Source organism: Rhamphochromis sp. 'chilingali' (genome assembly GCF_963969265.1).
Source record: "Rhamphochromis sp. 'chilingali' genome assembly, chromosome: 12".
NCBI lineage: Eukaryota > Metazoa > Chordata > Actinopteri > Cichliformes > Cichlidae > Rhamphochromis > Rhamphochromis sp. 'chilingali'.
In genome coordinates this window covers 25531096-25549977 of record NC_137939.1, presented here as the reverse complement: position 1 = coordinate 25549977, position 18882 = coordinate 25531096, and the positions used below count along the sequence as shown (strand labels likewise).

Here is an 18882-nt window from a genome sequence, read left to right as displayed (position 1 = left end):
CCCTCCTCACACATTTCACTTTCATTTCTTTGGCCCCGCTATCCCCAGTAGTGGAGTTAGGTTAATTGGTGAATCTGAATTGCCCATAGATGTGAATGCGAGTGAAAATGGTTATCTGTCTCTCTGTGTTAGCCCTAGCGACCTGTCCAGGATGTACCTTGCCTGTCGCCGTATGATAGCTGGGATAGGCTCCAGCCCCCTGCGTCCCTGATAATGATAAGCAGAAGAGGATGGATGGGTGGTTGGATTTCTTTGGCCCCGTTTTTATCTTGTTCAAACATATTCATGTATGTGCATATTCGTGCAAACACACAAATACATTTAGTGACTACGTGATTTATGGATTTCTTTTCTTTTTGAGTTCATATTTACATAGCTCAGACATTCAGGGAATAGACATGTAAAGACAAAGGAAGGGCTGATGGTAAGCACCAGAATCCTTGAATGCCTGAGAGGGATACACAAGGGGATGCTGGCAGCTCCAGATGCTATTTTGGCTCTCATGCCTGGGGCCCAACATATACTATTACGCTTTATTCTGGAGAGGGAGACAAGCAGTTTGGGCAGGTGGAAAGGTGGAAGACGAGAACGATGAGGACCAAGAGGAGAAGGAATGCAGAGAGAAATGAGGGGGTAAATAGAAATTTGATTCAACACATTCCATCTCTTGACAGCTGCACTCTACTCAACAAAGCAGTTGACATTGTGTGCTACTGGAGTTGATTGAGAATATGACACTCCGACCTTCTCTGCTAGTCATTGCTTATCTGGCCAGCGCTGCGCAGAATACAAATACGTTCATCCGCTGGACGCGCGTGCTTCTCAGCAGGCCCGTGAGTACGAGACGAAGCCAAGGAGAAGTTTTCCACTGACAGAATATCGATGCTGACAGGAAAGTGTTGCTCCTAACCTTTTGAGAGGCACGCCGTTCAATATCCTTCCTGCTAAGCTACCACATGAGATGGATCAGAAGCTGATTTTCCTCATCTCAATTTGCTGCTGATTTCATAGATGAATTACACCCTCAGCAGCGATTAGGAGTTCATTATGTTACTTGCGGCGACTAGCGAAGCAGTAATGTGTTTATCTTTCCCCCTTATGCAGTTAACTCTTTCCTCGCACTGGATCATTGCCTCGCACACACCTCCGGTTCACACTGCAGCAGCTTGGCGTAATGGCCTTTGAGGGTGCATTTCTGCTTACTCCCCAGCCACTGCTAGTGAGAAGTGCCCGGGCATGTCTTGATAAAATCCCTTGCAAAAGCTGCAGTGAAGTCAAGTTGAAGGGATGCTAACTTTTCTGTCTTTTCAGCCGACTTATGCTTAAGTTTTCAGCCCGCTTTCCTCACATCTGTTACTGCTTAAACTGTACTTACTGGCTCAAAGGATGCCTATATGATTACCTCCCTGTAAGTAATGTCAAAATACAGAAATAGTGTAATTAGGGGATTGGATTAGATCGGTGCCATGTGTGTAATTGCTTGTGTTTAGATATGCGTGGAAATATACAATTGGCGGCTAAATGAGTCTCAGCGTGACGCATTTGAGCGCATCCTCACTTTCTAATACCTTGCCCTGTTGTCTTTTCATGTGCAGATGTGGCCACGCAACCAGTCATATATGACTAATCTCTCTTTCAAATATCAAATGCTTTCTAATAATACCAGGCTGACATGACACCAGCTGATAGTGCCTTTGACTCTTTGACCTAATGTTGTTTTGCAGCAGGAGTGGAATTTCTTAAAGCCCACACCATTTAGATACCCTCATTTCCCACACCTGTGACACCCCCTCCCCGTGTTTGCCCATTCAGGCATCGTAGAGAAAAACCACGCAAAAACACTAAAGATCACTGAGCATCTACTGTGCACCTGCATGTGCTCAGACGGATACTCACCACTCTCAAGTTAATTACTATGAAAGTCACCTGCATCCAGATCAAATCAGCATGAAACCTCTCCAGTTTATTATTTCAAAAAAAGTGTATTGCAAATAAGGTTTTAAATATGTAAACGATGCATTATCTATTTACATATCTGTTAATCTGCGGATATTACCATTACAGCTACATGAATATTGGATAAATCCCACTTATTCTTGTGACATTTTGTTGACATATTAGAGTCAAAGGTTTTTACTGAGGGAAAATTAAGTTCACTTTTTATCACGGCATAAATTAGAAAATACTTTCACAGCCAGACTGATTTTTTTTTATCTACACGCAGATCGTATTGGGTTGGACTTCCTTTTGCCTTAAGAACTGCCATAATTCTTTGTAACATAAATTCAATAAGGTGCTGGAATCATTCCCCAGAGAATTTGGTCCATATTGACATGATAGTGTCAGCTGCACATCCATTATGTGTTTCCTCTTCCAAGGTGCTCTATTGGATTGAGATCTGGTAACACTGGAGGTTATTTGAGCACAGTTAACTCGTTGTCATGTTCAGTAAACTTGTTTGAGGTTATTTGAGCTTTGGGACATGGGTCAGATGGGCACACTGTGGTCATAAAAACTTGGACGGGGTCAGCAACAATACTCAGGTAGGCTGTGGTGTTTAAACAATGCCCAGTCGGGACTAAGAACCCCAAAGTGTGCCAAGAAAACCTATCCAAACACAACTAGCAACCTGAAATGTTGATGGAAGGCAGGAAGCATCCATGCTTTCATGTTAAAGCAACATTTTTCCAATCTTCTCTTGTCCAGTTTTGGTGAGCTTGTGAAAATTGTAGCCTCCCTTTACCTGTATTTAACTGACAGGAGCAGCACTCATGTGGTCGTCTGCTGCTGTAGCCCATCTGCTTCAAGGTTTGATATGTTGAGCATTCAGAGATGCCCTTCTGCATACTCTGGTTGCAATGAATGGTTATTTGAGTTATAGTTCTCTTCCTATCCATTTAAAGCAGTCCGACTGGTCTCCTCTGAGCTCTGGCACCAACAAAGCATTTTCTCCCTGAGAACTAACGCTCACTGGATATTTTCTCTTTTTCAGACCATTCCCTGTACACCCTAGAGATGGTTGTGTGGGAAAATCACAGTAAATCAGCAGTTTCTGAAATACTCAGACCAGCCTCCCTGGGAACAACAACCTTCCCACATTCAAAGTCACTTAAATCGATTTCTTGCCCCATTCTGGTGTTCTTCAGCAGGTTGTCTTTACCGTGTCTAAATGTCTAAATGCATTTGGTTGTTGTTGTTGGGTTCACTAATTAGATGTTTGCATCATCAAGCTGTTGAACACGTCTAACTAATATAGTGGCTGGTGATTTTATATGTTGTGAAAAGCTATACATTTTTATTTGAAACTGTTATACAGGTATAAACAGTTCAGGTAATAGATATGATCGGACTGATTCTTAAATGGCGCTTTTCTACTCTGCCGCAGCGCCCAAAGCACTTTATACAATATGCCTCATTCACCCATTCACACAAGCTCTATTTTATATGCTTAAGTGCCTCTATCTACCATTCAAACGCATTCATACTCCAGTGAATGCATCGGAGAGCAACTTATGATCTTGGGGTTATGATCTTGCCCAAGGATATTTGGCATGCAGACTGGAGGAGCCAAGGATCGAACCACAAACCTTCAAATAAGTAGATGACCTGCTTTACTTCCTGAGCTACAGACACCAAAAAAAAAAAAAAAACACTTTTTGCCTGAAGTGCCTCACCATAAATGTTTGCTCTGAGCAAAGGACTGATAAATAGATTTAATGTATTCTGCCAATAAACACGAGGGCTGGTGTTTAAACATAGAACATTTCTTGCAGTTCAGAAGAGTAGGACGATGATATAATGAAACATTTATCCCGAGGCACTGAAACACTCTAATAAAACACCTACAAGACTCAGTCACGCTTAAAAGTGAACTCCATGTAGCTTATATGCCTCAGTACATGTGTGGAAACCTCTTAGGCTCTTGTAAGATGTCCCCTGTAATACATAAACTTCATGGGGACGGTTCGTCCTGACAAGCATCATTAACAATGACTAACTATGCTGCGGAAAACTTTTTCACTTCAGCTTTCAGCAGGTAAAATTGCATCTTCTAAAACTCCTGTCTCTCTGCAAACAGCAGCGTTTGACAGGAGTTGGATGTGACACTTAGTGCGGAGATGTGGAGTCTTTTGAAAATAATATGTGAAATTCCCCTGCCTATCACTTGTTTTATGCATGAAACCTTGAGTAGATTGCACCAGAGGCGGACTGCAGGCGAAAAGCTAAATGTGGTCAAGTATAATGGAAAGAAAGAAAGGTTGTAGTTGTGATTTTAACTTTAGTCCATTATTTTTTATCAGGGAGAAGGGAGTGTGACATCAGTTTCACACTCTGTGCGCAGTTAAGATGTGGAGTATTGCCATTACATATTGAAATGGGAAGACACAGAGGTGTGACCGAAGATGAAAGAATCTGCGAACATTACGAGCTAAATGAGACGGAGAGCGGAATTCACTTCATTTTATCTTGTCCTTCATATCATGATTTATGACAACCGTTGTATAAAAAATGTTAATCTTTCAGTTTTAGATGTGAGGCGGAATGAGAATGGAGCTTTAATTAAACGCTTTCTTCATAATGTTTTTGCATTTTCTTAATGCATTTCTAAAGCATGAGAACGCAGGGCAAAAGTGGCATATGTGCGTTATATGGGTTACAGACTGCTAGATATGAACTTGGTCATATTTAAAACATTTGGCACTAATGGATGCAGAAGTAGTGTTTGATTTGTCTGGATTTATTTATGACTTGGGTTTTAATGGGCTGTGCTCATGTGTTTTTATGTTTCCATAGTGAAATATCTCCTTGGGCGTTATATTCGAGGAGCCTTATGCGTATGTTTGTTTGAGCACTTACGTCTAAGTCTGGTTGATCCGGATGTTAGGTGACATTTGGCTTATTGTGTCTGATAATCCCATGAAAGATGGGTCATATAAATGTCCAAACACAGAAATTAAAAATTCATATATTTATTCATTCATGCAACACCGGGAGCTGCAAAGCAGAAGCTGCTCGTAGTTTTCCTGACTGTTGTGATACAAAGAAAAAATCACAAATGGAGAAAATAATGTAGGTTTTATGTATATTACCTTTTACACTTTTAAGGCTGGGCTACTGATTGATTGAAATCTTTGCAAGACTTTGCTTGAAAAAACATGCATGCAAATTCCAATTGAATATTATCTAGAAGAACAGTCTGCCACTACTGCCTTGACATCATCTATATTGTAGGTGGGGAATAATTTATTTTGGTAATGTCAACCAGTCTCAGAGAAGTATCCAAACAATATGAACACATCGTTCATTATTTGTAGTTCCGCTATCATTTGGAATAAATATATAAAACGCTATATTAGATTTTACCTGTTGTAATTCAGTTGAGATACTGTTCATGACAGATGCCATCCAGCCAGAGGCACTTGACTGCATTGCATTGTCACTGAGGAACTGTGTAATGCGCATTATCTCAGAGTATGTGATTAAAGTTTGATTGAATGTTGTCAAAACTGTTGTTGCTGACAGAATCATCGCTCTCAATGTCGAATTTTCTTCATTGTGAGGGAGCATCAGGCCGCGGAGGATCCTCAGCTTCTCCGCAGGCAGTGTGTGTTCTCCTCTAGTATCTTTTAATAGGCTTGTGATCATCAAACTTTACCAAAACCTGTCTCTCTCACAGATTATCTCTTTCTTTGGAACTCCTCTAAATGTTGGCCAAGGTTGAAATGATTTCCCAAATTCAAAAGTTTAAAAGAGACCTAATACTCTCATTTCCAGCACCATGTTTTTTATTCTTAGACTGCACTAAGGTAGCTTTGCATAATTCACACTAAAAAGTTTCTTATTGGTTTTATCCCGTGCCATTGTGCAGCCTCTTATTAAAGCCTCTTTTTGAAACAAGGCATTTTAGCTGTCCTCCATTCAGGGCCACCCTCCCCTTAAACCAGGGGTCCCCAATCTCAGTCCACGAGGGCTGGTGTCCCTGCAGGTTTTAGATGTGTCCTTGATCCATCACAGCTGATTTAAATGGATAAATTACCTTCTCAACATGTCTTGTAGTTCTCCAGTGGCCTGGTAATGAGCTAATCATGTGATTCAGGTGTGTTGACCCAGGGTGAGATCTAAAACCTGCAGGGACACCGGTCCTCGTGGACTGAGATTGGGGACCCCTGCCTTAAGCCATCTTTATTCCAATTGGCTGCCCCAGACAAACAGAAGGTTGGGTGGAATAGCTGTGGCTGAGGTGACCATATTAAGGATAGCTGCCGCTACTCAAAAAAAAGTAAATTATTACACATTACTAGTACATACCTATGCTAAAATATTGCTATGCCTTTGCTTGCAAAGAAATAGACTTACTTATACTTACTTACCCGCATGGAGAAAATTGAGGGAAATAAAGTGGGTCACTTTAGCCAGTTGCTCTGTGGTTGCTACACATGTATAATTCATCATTTGTGGATATAAATAAGATGTTATTGTCACGAAATTAAAATGATAGGATGCTTTCATAAGGTTTTGTAGGTGTACAAAGACTTTAACTTTATTGCTAGACGGTTGCCAGGCAACATGATGGCATTTTAATATATTGTACATATTTCAGCTTTTAGGGGTATAAATTCGATATCACTGTCATGAAAGAAAAATGATGCGATGTTTTCATAAGGTTTTATGGGTGCATAAATGCTATAAACTGGTGATGTTAGCCTATTGTGTGGTGTTTGCTAGGAAACGTGATGATCTTTAATCTCTGACATGGATAAGAACCTTCAAAACCTACCTGCGTGGCAAGTTTGGTCACTCAAACTCCTGATCATGTAGGAGGAGTTTGCAAACTAACAAACACCTAGAGAGACTTAAATTTTGGGTACTGCATTACATTAATTACTTAATTACTACCTGGAGAAAGTAAGGCACTACATTACTTGTTAGATTAATTTGTCGTTACTTTGTAACATGGCCTGACGTGAATTGTCACATAATAAATAGTAACAATATAAACTTTAGGCTACAGGTTCATACACTGACACAAATCCCTGTCCTAATCACAACACACAAGAGCAGTCCAAATGTAAATAACTACAGGTAGAAATGGAGGCTACAGTCCTTCAAGCCTGTCAGCTCATCACTTTTTGGTTCCATGCTGAAGATCGTCTCTTGCTGCTGGGCTGGGGTAGGCATTCACTCAGCTTTAGCATCACTTTCAGTTCTTCAATACAGGCTTTGTGTTAGCGTGATGTCTATGCAGATGCTTGCAAAGATCAAGTGCTATGTGAGCAGAAGCTGATTATTCCTACTGTCCTGGACACAGTTGTAGCTTTATCATATTTTTGTCCTTTCATGCAATAAAAAGTTATAGACCGTCCCACCATTTTCCTCCTCCATTCATGTGAAGAGTAGTCAGCTAATTGCAGCAAGTACCTTCTTAATATCCATCCATTGTGCAGAGCACTGAAGAACCTTTGTAATGAAAGTAACAACATGACAAAAACATGGTGGTAACACTTTGTAAAGTGTTAGACACAGTCTCACTGAGAACTGTCTGAAACAGAGCAATTACAGCAGTTTGAAGCATGAGCTTCTGGTTCACAGGGATCACTTGCACATAGATGTTATTGTTTGAAACTTTGCCCTTGTTAAAAACAATATATATGTGACAGAAAATAGGCAAAACACAATAACTCTGTTTTTTTCAAAGAGTTTTATTCTTAGTCGTGTAGGACTTAAATTATGTCACTTTTTCACAATTTTCCTGCCGACACACGTGATGGATCCTGAACTGTATTTTGACAAATCATGTCAAGGAAACATCAAAAGGGATTTCCTTTTTTTTTTTTTTCTTTTTGCCTGTCCCGTTTGGCTCTTTTGCCATCAGAATTGTTGTCTAAAGGCAAAGAAAGATGCCCAACGGATTTACTTTACCAAATTGACCATCCCAGCCTTGCCGTAATGGTCCATTTGATTCACCTTTTATTGTTTATTTTATTTTCACTTACTGAATACGGGACAGACTTGACTGGGGGAAAGAAGGGGAGAAAGAAAGAGGGTAGAATAAACAGCTGAGAAGAGGGACGGGGGAGAAGGACAAAAGACAAAAACCAACAGAACGGGCAGAGAAAAAAAATGCATATATCAATCACCTGGATCACCTGCTGAGAAAGAAAAAAGAAAACAAGCAGAAGAGAACAAGAGTAATAGAATAAACAACATCACAATGATATATGGGAATATGACAGTAAATACTAAATATTAAACATTATTGTGCAGCACATAAGATCAACAGAACACAGTGTGCTTTGAGGTAGGAGCCAAAAAGGGTGTAGTTTGTGGGTGTGATCACCCGTGTGTACACCTGTGAGCATGGACGCGCTTGTTTTTTTTAAAAGGTTCCTTCATGTAATGATCTGCTAGAGGGTGTGGGGGGGCCACAGCCCCGTCCTCCAGGGCATGAAGCAGGTATGGAGGAGATCAAAACTCCAGACATCCAGAGGCCCCCAGAACACAAGAGACCAAGGAAGACCAACAGAGGGGCAGCCGCGCCACTGTCCCAGAAAGAGCTGAGGAGAGTCCCAGATGAGGGCTCACTCAGCAGCCGCGGAGCAGAAGCCAGGGGGAGTTGCAGTGACGCGCCCGTGAGCCCCGCCGGCAGCCAGCCGTGCCTGAGTGACCGAGCCCCAGGCCGAGAGGCCGGGGACACCCCACCTCTGAAGTGGCCCGAGCGAGCCCCAGGCTCCAGGCCCCGATAAGCGGCCGCCAAGGAGTGAGCCGGTGTGTACCTGGACGCCCATCCCCGGACACAAAGAACCACCAACGCACCGATGTCTGAGGGAGTCCGCCACTGGCAGGGGAAGTGGTGGTAGGGGGAGATAGGCCTCCAAACCTTGGAGGGCCTGAGATCAAAAAGGATTTCCTCTAATTGTTGTGACAGTTACTTACCATCTCTGCCACATGCAGAGTGCATTATCGGTCACAGCTTCTTAATCTGCCAATCATGAATACCAGAAATGGGGATCTCCTGTACAGAGTTGAAAAGAAGCAAAGGCCATCAACATACAGAGCTACAATACAGAATCAGGCTTTGGAGCACAAAGCCAGACAGAGTTATTCATGACACGAGCCAGGATAGAAAGTAGGCCACCCCAAACAACAAGAGACATCCAGGTAGTTGAGGGGAGACTGCAAATCCCCTGGATTCATTATTGAAGGCATTCTCTAACGGGGCAGAGAGCATCCTAATTGTCACTTACTGAATCAAGTTCTTATCACTGTGTGCATTTATAGTACTCATCCATACACAATTAAATTGCCTTTGCAGTAAGTATATCCCTGGTGGGTATAATTATGAGAATTACGCTCAACAGCTTTTTGTCTAAATAGTAGAAACATCGTCTGTTGTGACTGAATGTTGGCATTTGGCTTGTCAGTGAGATGTAAAATTCAAAAGCAACCGTTTGATTCCTGATGAGCGCGTTAATAAATCATTACGGGGTTATAAATAGTAAGTTGCCAAGCAGTTGTGAAAATGCCTTCATGTATTTATTTATGTTAAAGCAACAGAAGCTAATTATGACTGTTCTGCGACAAGCAAAGCATTTGATTGGCGGGTACGAATTTGGGTCAAGCTCACAGAGATGCACAATGGAAAAACCCTGTCTCTGCGGTTAGAGATGGTTAGAAAAAGGATTTGTTTTGGTGTGCTTATGTGCCTGTGTGTGTGTGTGTGTGTGTGTGTGTGTGTGTGTGTGTGTGTGTGTGTGTGTGTGTGTGTGTGTGTGTGCGTGCGTGCGTGCGTGCATGTGTATTAGAAAGCATGAAAGCCCACATACCTACACATGCTTTGTGTGTGCGTATGAGCACACAAAGTGCCTATTACAGCTTATTGTGAGCTTGCTCCCGAATCAGCTCTCCTGCATGGTCAATAAATCAGTTGTGATAGGGTCAGCATTGCAGACTCTTTGGTATCAGAATCTCATTAAAAGCTTATTCCAGGCATCTTTAGTTGCTTGCACCAAACTCTGTAGTGTTGCTATGGATACCAGACAGGTTACCATCTACCAAACATGGAAGCACAGCAGCACAGGCTGAAGATTCTCTGGCGATTATGTTTGATGCCACGTGCGCTGCCCCACAACGCTTTAACTCGTGGCCCCAAAAAAATCTAGTCATGAGCCCTGCAAATTTGCAGCTGAAACGACATTCCCCCAGCCCAGAGTGACAGAGAACAGAGTGCGCTGAGAGTACTGTGATATTCATACAGTTATTAATGCATGGTGTACCAGCCAGATCGCTGCTTCTGATGCTGCTTCACAGAAAAACTGGAGGGTATGGAGGCAATTGAGTGCATTGGTGTGTTGATGATATCAGGCATCTGAATGATTTTTGGAGATTAGAAGACAAAGGCATGACTAGCATGGAAATGAGTGAAAGAAATTACCGTTTCCGAATATTTACCAAGAAAGATTGTATGCAAATGGTGACATTTCCTCCTCTCACTGATTCACTGAGCATTTTGCTTCTCCACAGACACGCTGTGGTGGATAATGTGTTTACAATGGTACCCTCTCCTAGTGCACATTACCAGTGACTGACTGAATGGCAGTATGTAAGTGACATCTGATACTTTCAAGTGCAGTAGATTAGAGAGGAGGCTATGGTGATCGGCTCTTCAAACAATAATGTCCCCTCTTGAAGTGATTATTTCTCCTCCAAGACCCTTAAATGAAACAAAGAGCTCTTAAATGTCCTCTGATTTACCGACTTCACCACCTCTTAGAAAAATCACTAGATTCTAATGAAGTCAGTGTTTAAAATTTGCAATCCCTACATGATCTGGGTTATGCAAGCTCACAATTACAGGCTGACAGTGTGAAAGGTGTTATGCAACGACTGAAAGGGAATGTCATGTTGGATGCATTTGAGAGAATGTACCTGTGTTCATGTCACGGGAGTCCAATGAATGATCCTAGCACTTACCGCACTGACAGCCTTTCTCGGGCTGCATTCTGCTGTGTGCAGAGCTGCAGAAAGATAAATGTAGACTTTCTGTATGCTGAAAATGTAGTGTTCTTAGTGCATACATGTTCTTTTATTGTACTCTCAGAGGAATATACATTAAAGTGGGCCTGGTAATAGAATTTGCTAGTGGGAGAAGTAGGGCTCGGATTGCTTGAGCGGTGAAATAAAACAGCTCGTATAAAAGGAAAAGAAAGGTGGCTTCAATATGTCATGGACAGCTTGTCATCTGACAGTGTGGTCCATCAATCTAGAGTGAAAAAAGTCAACAGGCTGGCAGGAAGGAGGGCAAGTAAGGATATTTGTTGGTGATTCTTCTGCTGTTGTCATTAATACACTTGAACCGTCTTTGACTTGAGTGAGTAGCTGCAGGTCAAGCTTTAATAAATGCTTCTAGATCATGTACTAAACGCATGAGTGCTCTTTTGCTCATAGCAACACATAGCAAATGCCGGGATCACCTACTTATCTCTTAATAATAGTAGGTTATCAAACCAAGAATTGTATAATTGAATAATCCATTAAATTATGTGGGAATTCAGTATTAAAAATATGTTCCTATAAAACTATAAAAGTTTTTAATGACTAACATCATGGCTCCTTCTGCAGAAAGGTTAACCACATTGCAAGACTCAGAAAATGGCAACAAACAATGTAATGTATCTTCTGGATGCTGAGATTTTGTTATTGGGCAGTGGCTATTATTAGGTTTTGCCTCATCACTTCGCTCAGCAGTGTGACTGCTCTTTAATTGGCAACAGACGTTTAGCCATCATCGCTGTCTTGTTTCTAATTTTTCTTTATAAGTGTTTAAATGCTACTCCTAACATATTTATCTGCCTCATAGAGCAGCCAAATCAAAGCTGATACCACACACAAAGGAGCTACCCATTTTGATTATGTCTGCTGCTATTCTAGTCTTTATTAAAATCACTCTTCACCTGTCTCTGCTTACTTACAGCTGTACATTCAGACAACCACCCTGACCATCTCTATGAACCTCAGTGCCTCAGTAGCACTGGGCATGCTCTACATGCCCAAGGTGTACATCATTATCTTCCACCCTGAGATGAACGTCCAGAAGAGGAAGCGCAGCTTCAAGGCTGTAGTCACAGCTGCCACAATGTCATCACGTCTGTCCCAGAAGCCCAACGAGAGGCCCAATGGAGAGGCAAAGACTGAGCTGTGTGAGAACCCCGCTGCTGACCCCATGAGTAAGTAATCTGGTGTGGCGTTTTTAGCCAACATGCAATAAAACAGAGAAGCTTGCGCAGTTTTTAACATTTGTAAGCAGGATGCAGACTATTAATAAACAGTTTACTGCACTCTATAATCATGAATACGTACACAAACCTTTTTTAAGTGTTAATGTCCAGGACTTACTCTGTGGACATCCTGCAAAACTCAGACTCTCTGAGATTAAAATTTTTAATTCATGACTAAAGTCATGTGATATTCTCTGAGGCTAAACTTGTAAAACTTTAAAACATTACATGAGAAAAAATATATATAAATAAAAAAACAGCCCTCACTTTCACTAGGTTGAAGCAACTGCATCACACCTCAGAGGCCAGCACAGAGGGAATGCCCAAAGTGCAGAGTAGTAAGAGACACGCAGCAGTAACTCTTTCACAAAAACGTGTGTGGTGTTCTCCTGGCAGTGTCTCTTCAAAGCATAAATGCTTCCAATCATGTAGCAATTCTGTCCTGACCTAAGTATTTCCTGATTGCAGAGTATAATTTGATAAGGTCTACCACTGCAGGCACAATGCATGGCAACCAGTAATTGGAATTTCTTTTTTCTTGCTCATATATGACTTTAATCTGGAAAAAAATAAGATTTTACCTTTGAATATAAAACCCTTGCCTAAGCTCTGTTTTGTACTTTTGTAAGCTACAATAATGCTAATATTGTTTTTCTATACAGGCTGAATGTGGACGTAGAGTATTACCAAAGGACTGCTAGAAATACACATTTGAATTTTTATTTTCACAGTTTTAAAGACCAATACATTGTAAAAAGAAATGCTTGTACTTTAGTACAACACTTTAGTTAGACATAAGCTTAACCTATGAACGGTCCACAATCTACAAACACATTTGTGTCCACAGTGAGCCTTTAATATTAAAAATAGTCCCTTTATAGCCATGAGAAATGATACAGACCATAAAGATGACCCAGGAGCTGAGATCTACATCTGTATAATAGATGTAAATTTTCCCAAGACACATAAATGAGATCTTTTTAGTCTTTTTTAGATCTTTTTTCCTTTCTTGTACTAGAAAGCCCATTCCACTGGTTTAATAGGATGGTGACTTGGTTAAAATGATGTATAATGTCCCTTAAAAAGGACCCAGTTATCTTGTATCCTGATTAATAGTTCGACCTTTAGGCCAGCTGCATGGCAGGGAACATGAGAGATGGGGGCACTTGCTCTCTGAAGAGATTTCAAGCAGCAGGGCTTTGTCGACGGGCATGGAAGGAGATTATCTGTCCCTGTTGCTGTGTGTTACTCATACCACCCTTCATCTAAAACAGTAAGTGTGATCCTGTTAGCAGAGAGAAAGCTGGGTATTAGTACGTGAGTGGGGAGGCCTACATATTTCCGTAGTTAGGTGATATGGTGTTTGTTGTGGGTGAGAAACATCAACATGAGAAAGAGTTTTTTAAGCCCTTTAAAGAAGAAAGACTGCAAAGGCAGAATTCTAGGCCAGCGTTGCCATGGAAGCTTTATGCTCATCTCTAGTTGTCAGGACAAAGACAGTGAAGATTGACAGCTCATGCAAATCACACATCACAGCTTCCAAAGACCTCTTCTCCCACAACACTTCTAATCACACAGAGTGATCATGGCACCCACAGGTGCACCAGCCCCACAACCCCTCTCTGGATTATGCCTCTGAGATCACAGATTTTCCTGGGAATTTCTCCAAACAGCCAACAGTTGTCACACTCATCTGTCATGAGCAGAATGAGTGTGTGGGTCTGTGACTGAGTGTGCTTCTCAATGTGTGTATCATTGTGTGAGTCGAAAGTGTGAGTTATGCGCATAAGTCAGAGTGCTGATGCAAGCGTATCAGGGGATGGGGAGCACATCTTTGCCTGTCACACATGTGGCTCTTTGAGTAAATAGGGGTGAAACCTTGGCATCTGTTGTAGCAGCACATCAAAAGTCCCCAAGCAGGGCATGCGGTCTCTGTAAGACCCTCCCAAAAGTGCCCCCTATCTTCTGCTCGGTGTGTCTCTCACCTTCTGTCTCTCCAACATGAATATCTTCTCGCCTTTTCTCCCCTCGCTGCATGCACTCTCCTCCTCTTGCCCTTCTTTTTTTAGCAATATTGGAACTGACATTTATTAATGGCGAATTTATGTGCATGACCGCCCTGAAACCTGAACTGCGCCTCGAACATCCCGGGAGAATGTCCGTCAATTCCTGTAACCATCGGAGTGCCAAATTCCTTCTTTTCAGGGGCCCCCTTATGGAATGACTCAAACTGATTTATAGGATTAAGAGCATTAGCAGTTCTGCAGATTTACATTGATATTGATACGGTGTAATATCATCATGATTACACCTCTCGGAGAAGAGGCTTCGCCCTGAGATGTCGCATTGATTCACTGTCCCGTTACATTTTTCCCAACAGGCATGTGCGCGACTGCCTTAATGCTTCTCTGACTGATTTCATTTAATTAACAATGAAATCTGTAGTCGGAAAACACAACTTAACAAATGGAAGAACCAAAAGGAAGAAGAGTTATGGGAGGCTTTAATATTAAAAATTAGGATGATAGAGAGGATTTGTCTGAGCCAATTTCTATTACAACTAACTAGAATCACAGACGTTAGAAGATTCATGCTCTGGATTTTTTTTTAAATACTTCTTTATATGGAAATAAAATGTATATTAGTTAATCAATTTAGCTCTCTTTTCCATTAAGCCAACTTTCTTCTGATTGGCTGCCGCTCACAAACAGAAAGTTTGAATAGCAGGCGAATGTGACTTTTATCATATCTCATAGAAGACTTTATTATTTGAAACTCTGGCTATATCTAATATGAGAATTCAGCATTTTAACTGTATATATGTGACAGCAATTAAGGAAAAGCATAATACTTTAGGTCCCCTTAAAGGAAAATGAGCTTTGAGGATATGGCAGCCACAGATGGATGACTTGCTCACATAACTAATGTTACTGTCACACTACAATGCAACCAAAATTACTGCAGTGAACTTGCGATCTTGTTTTCTTTAAACTGGTTGCTTCAAGGATGGGAACCAGGTCTGCAACCGTTTGGAGTCAGCTGTAGTCTTCAAAACAACTTTGGTGCATCAAGATAAAACACAATCGATCAGCTTTCAGTTTGCAAATGAATGTGGTCAGGTTGGTAATTACATGCAATCTGTTTTATGGAAAAAACTGTGATAAATCATTCAATTCTGTTGCCATCTGTATAGACAGAAATTCACATTAACTACTTACTTCAGGTCCAGACATAACTGCAAGATGATACAGGTGCTATAGGGATATAGCTAGAATACAACCAGTTGCAGAGGGACACATCGCATGCAAGTTGTACAGACTAGCTCAGATTGTTTGTGCTAGCTAGATGTGATGGTCTAATAAGTCTACGTTTATAAATTAGACGGCAGTAGTTTGCAACACTTCATCAGTCCGTCTGAGAGTGACAGGAATCAGTCCGAGGCAGGTTGACAGGTTGCTTTCACCCCGAGGCGGCCTGTGCAGTCGAAAACGGTCACAAAGAGGCTGACGCCGTTGCACGCTTAATCTTTGGGGTACCAGCTGCACCGGGCAACCACCAGTTTTTCCTAGTCACATGGAGGTCGCTGTCCTATTTTTACTCTAGTGTGACTGAACCAAAAACAATGTCATCAAGAAGTGGAAAGGCAGCTTGGATTTGAAAGCTCCAGGGTCAGTTGCTTGTACACAGCAGAAACCAAAATACAAGCCTTTAAAAGAGTTACATAATTTTTCTTCATCTATAAATTTGCATACATTTGTACTGATCTGATTTTAATTCAGCTTTTTGGTTTAGTTTTTAGCTTACTGCAGTTGCTGTGTGTGTGTGTGTGGGGGGGGGGGGGGGGGGGGGGGATACGGGTTGGTGGAAGTAAAACTTTTTTTAATCAGATTTGAACAGTTATTCTACACATGCAGTTTTTTTTTCTGTCCCAGTGACCAGTGAAATTAAAGTTAATTTACATAATCCTTCAAATGGCCCACTTAAATGAGGCGTTTCAGGAGGACTGCAGAATGGCGAGACTTGCTTCTGGAAGGGCTTTGTTAGAGTTAGGTGCCTAAACCCTGAGCTGACCGCTCCCCATAAATATGATACATAGAAATTGGGAAGTGATTAGTTATTATCCCTGGCGGAACCTTCCCAGGGATGCTGGGGTTGCGGAGGGGTTAGGCAACAGGCGGTGATGGAGGGCAGCGGCGGTGGCACTGATGTGTAAGAGGCAGAGGGAGCGAGGGGGAATTTGCAGCTTAAATAGACTATCAAATTGGGAGGGTGTGACTGGTACTGTATGAGCTATGTGTTGGATGTTTAAAGATGTTACATGTGAATGATGCAGCGCAGCTTGAGCTGCCTCCATTTATGTTAACCCCTTAGATCAGGTCATGATTAATGCACACAATGTATGCGCTACTCTGGCGCAGATCATAAACAGAGAAGTCGGATTCTTAAAAAATGCATGCGGTTCAAAATGTTTTAGTATCAAACCTGAAAACGCACACAAAAACATCTTACTTTAAAAAAAAATTTAAAAAAAAATCCTCCTGACTATGTTTACCAGCAAGATTCTGTTGTACATTTACTAATGTTTTATTCATCATACTTCCCGGCCAAGACTACAAAATGCAGCTGTAAAGAAATGGTGCGACTTTAATTGGATAGCCCATGGGAGATGGTCGCCATAGCAACATTAAAGTAGTAGAATAGCAATGACTGTGATTAAGAAATGCACAAACAGGACAACAAGCCTGCAGATACACATATCCTCCTACTTGTCATTGCTCTACGGACTACATCCACATTACCCTAGCCCATTCTTCATAGTATGACACCCTGCTTAAATGTCACTGCAAGCCAAAGACTAACCACAACTCCACATTTTATTCCTACCATAAAACAGACAAGCCAGGATGACCTCAGTTTGCAAAAAAACTTTCACTTTGAAGGTCTGAAGCTCAAAGTGGTTCTCGATATACAGCAGGACACACAAACAGAAACTGCACACAGGCACGCAGCCACATTCTGATACGTTTCCATGGCAATCCAGACTGGGATCGCGTTGCATGCCCCAGCATTTGTTCGGTGCCCACTTGTGTGGTGTTTGTGTTTTTTATCACTAGTTAACATCTGAAAATAGAATCTAAGGCTTTGCATGGGGGCATTGTGAGTTGAAATGATACACAAGGCCTGGAATTTGTTTCTACTGATTGCACACAGCTGGCGATAAGAATGCACAGCACAGCAGGAAGGAGGATGACGATGTGTATTTACCTTTGAAAACATGCTTTCTTTTCCATTCTTCTGTTTATGTTTTAGCTGTGCTTAAAGTAAATCTTTATCTTTTTTTCTCTCTTCATATTTCACTGTGATTTCAGGTCAAGCAACAAAGAAAACATATGTGAGTTACAACAACCTCAGGATCTGATCTGCTTGGAAACGAATACTGTATGTCCTTTATCTGTGATTGAAAAGAGAGCTGTAGAGAAGCAGAGAAAGACAGACAGAGGCATCCCAGCACCACCTGCAGTACCTATGCACTCCAGGACTATGGATTGCATCCAACTTTCATCCAGACATGATGCATGAGTCCTGACAGAGACTAGCACGGCTTTAGGCCTGTGTGGCTGGGTCAAGCCTCCAGAACCAAACTGTAGGTTTTTGGGGTTTTTTAAACTTGTGTCATGGCCCCACCCCCACCCCTTCTCTTGCTGACGGAGATCAACATGCCTGCTAAACAGGGGGCCACCGTGAATAAGGACAAATGCAGAAAAAGACACTGGATCTGCTTTCAAGATATTTTCTTTTAAAATGTCATTAAAGCCATATTCTCTTGGGGTTCCCATTATTGGATTTCTGTTTGTATTGTTTCTAAGTGATTTCTTTTTCTCCTGTGCCTCTTATTTCTTGAAATTGATTTAATAACCTTAAACAGCAAGCTCTGCCACATACAGTAATTTATTTTAATTAATTCAAATCAGTTCCAGATGATTCTTATGTTAGAGTGATGGGCATTGTAAGTATATATTATTATTTTTTTGTAAATATCTGAGAGTATTTTCATGTTTGGAGTAAAACAATAGATATCCAGTCTTTGTTCTGTTGGATTTGAATGGTTATGAAAAGCACCACAAAGTGTTCACTTTGCATGTGCCAATGTATGTTTGTTCTATTTGATGTAAACTTGAAGAAAAAAAAGGGGAAAAAAAAAATAATAAACATAAATTCTGAAAATGATAATAAGCTTCAGCATCCTTCTGCTGCTCGTTTTCTTTACCAGAAGTGAACTTCACTGAGGGACAGAATATGGCTTTAATCTGTTGTTGAACTGACCTTCCCTGTATCTGCAAAAGCATGTTTGTTTTATTTAGTTTCACACTGGGTATATTATGCCTAATTATGGTGTGGGAAACATTAATATCAGAGCAATCTTGCAAGTATGTTGTGATGTCTGTCAAATTATGGACGTGTAATAAAATCATTTTGTTATCTTTTATACAACGAAACCAGACGGCATATCATAGTTATTTCTGTGTGTGCGGAAATGTGTGAGTTTGCACGAGAGACTCGGAGAGACTAAAGTCCAAAAGTGGCGTACAAGTGCAATCAGGCGTCG

At 41.3% G+C, this 18882-nt stretch overlaps 1 protein-coding gene across 3 annotated transcripts in view; it reads left to right on the top strand.

Annotated features, from left to right (window-relative positions):
• LOC308406821 (metabotropic glutamate receptor 7-like) overlaps nt 1-18752 on the top strand; it is a 76323-nt gene extending 57571 nt beyond the window's left edge. For all 3 annotated transcript variants that reach the window (XM_080898057.1, XM_080898055.1, XM_080898056.1), the window contains 2 exons: nt 11972-12224; nt 17645-18752. In XM_080898057.1, the coding sequence (XP_080754183.1) occupies nt 11972-12224; nt 17645-17694 (303 nt within the window). In that variant the 3' untranslated portion in view covers nt 17695-18752. The remainder of the gene's footprint in view (nt 1-11971; nt 12225-17644) is intronic.
• Nucleotides 18753-18882: the final 130 nt, after the last annotated feature.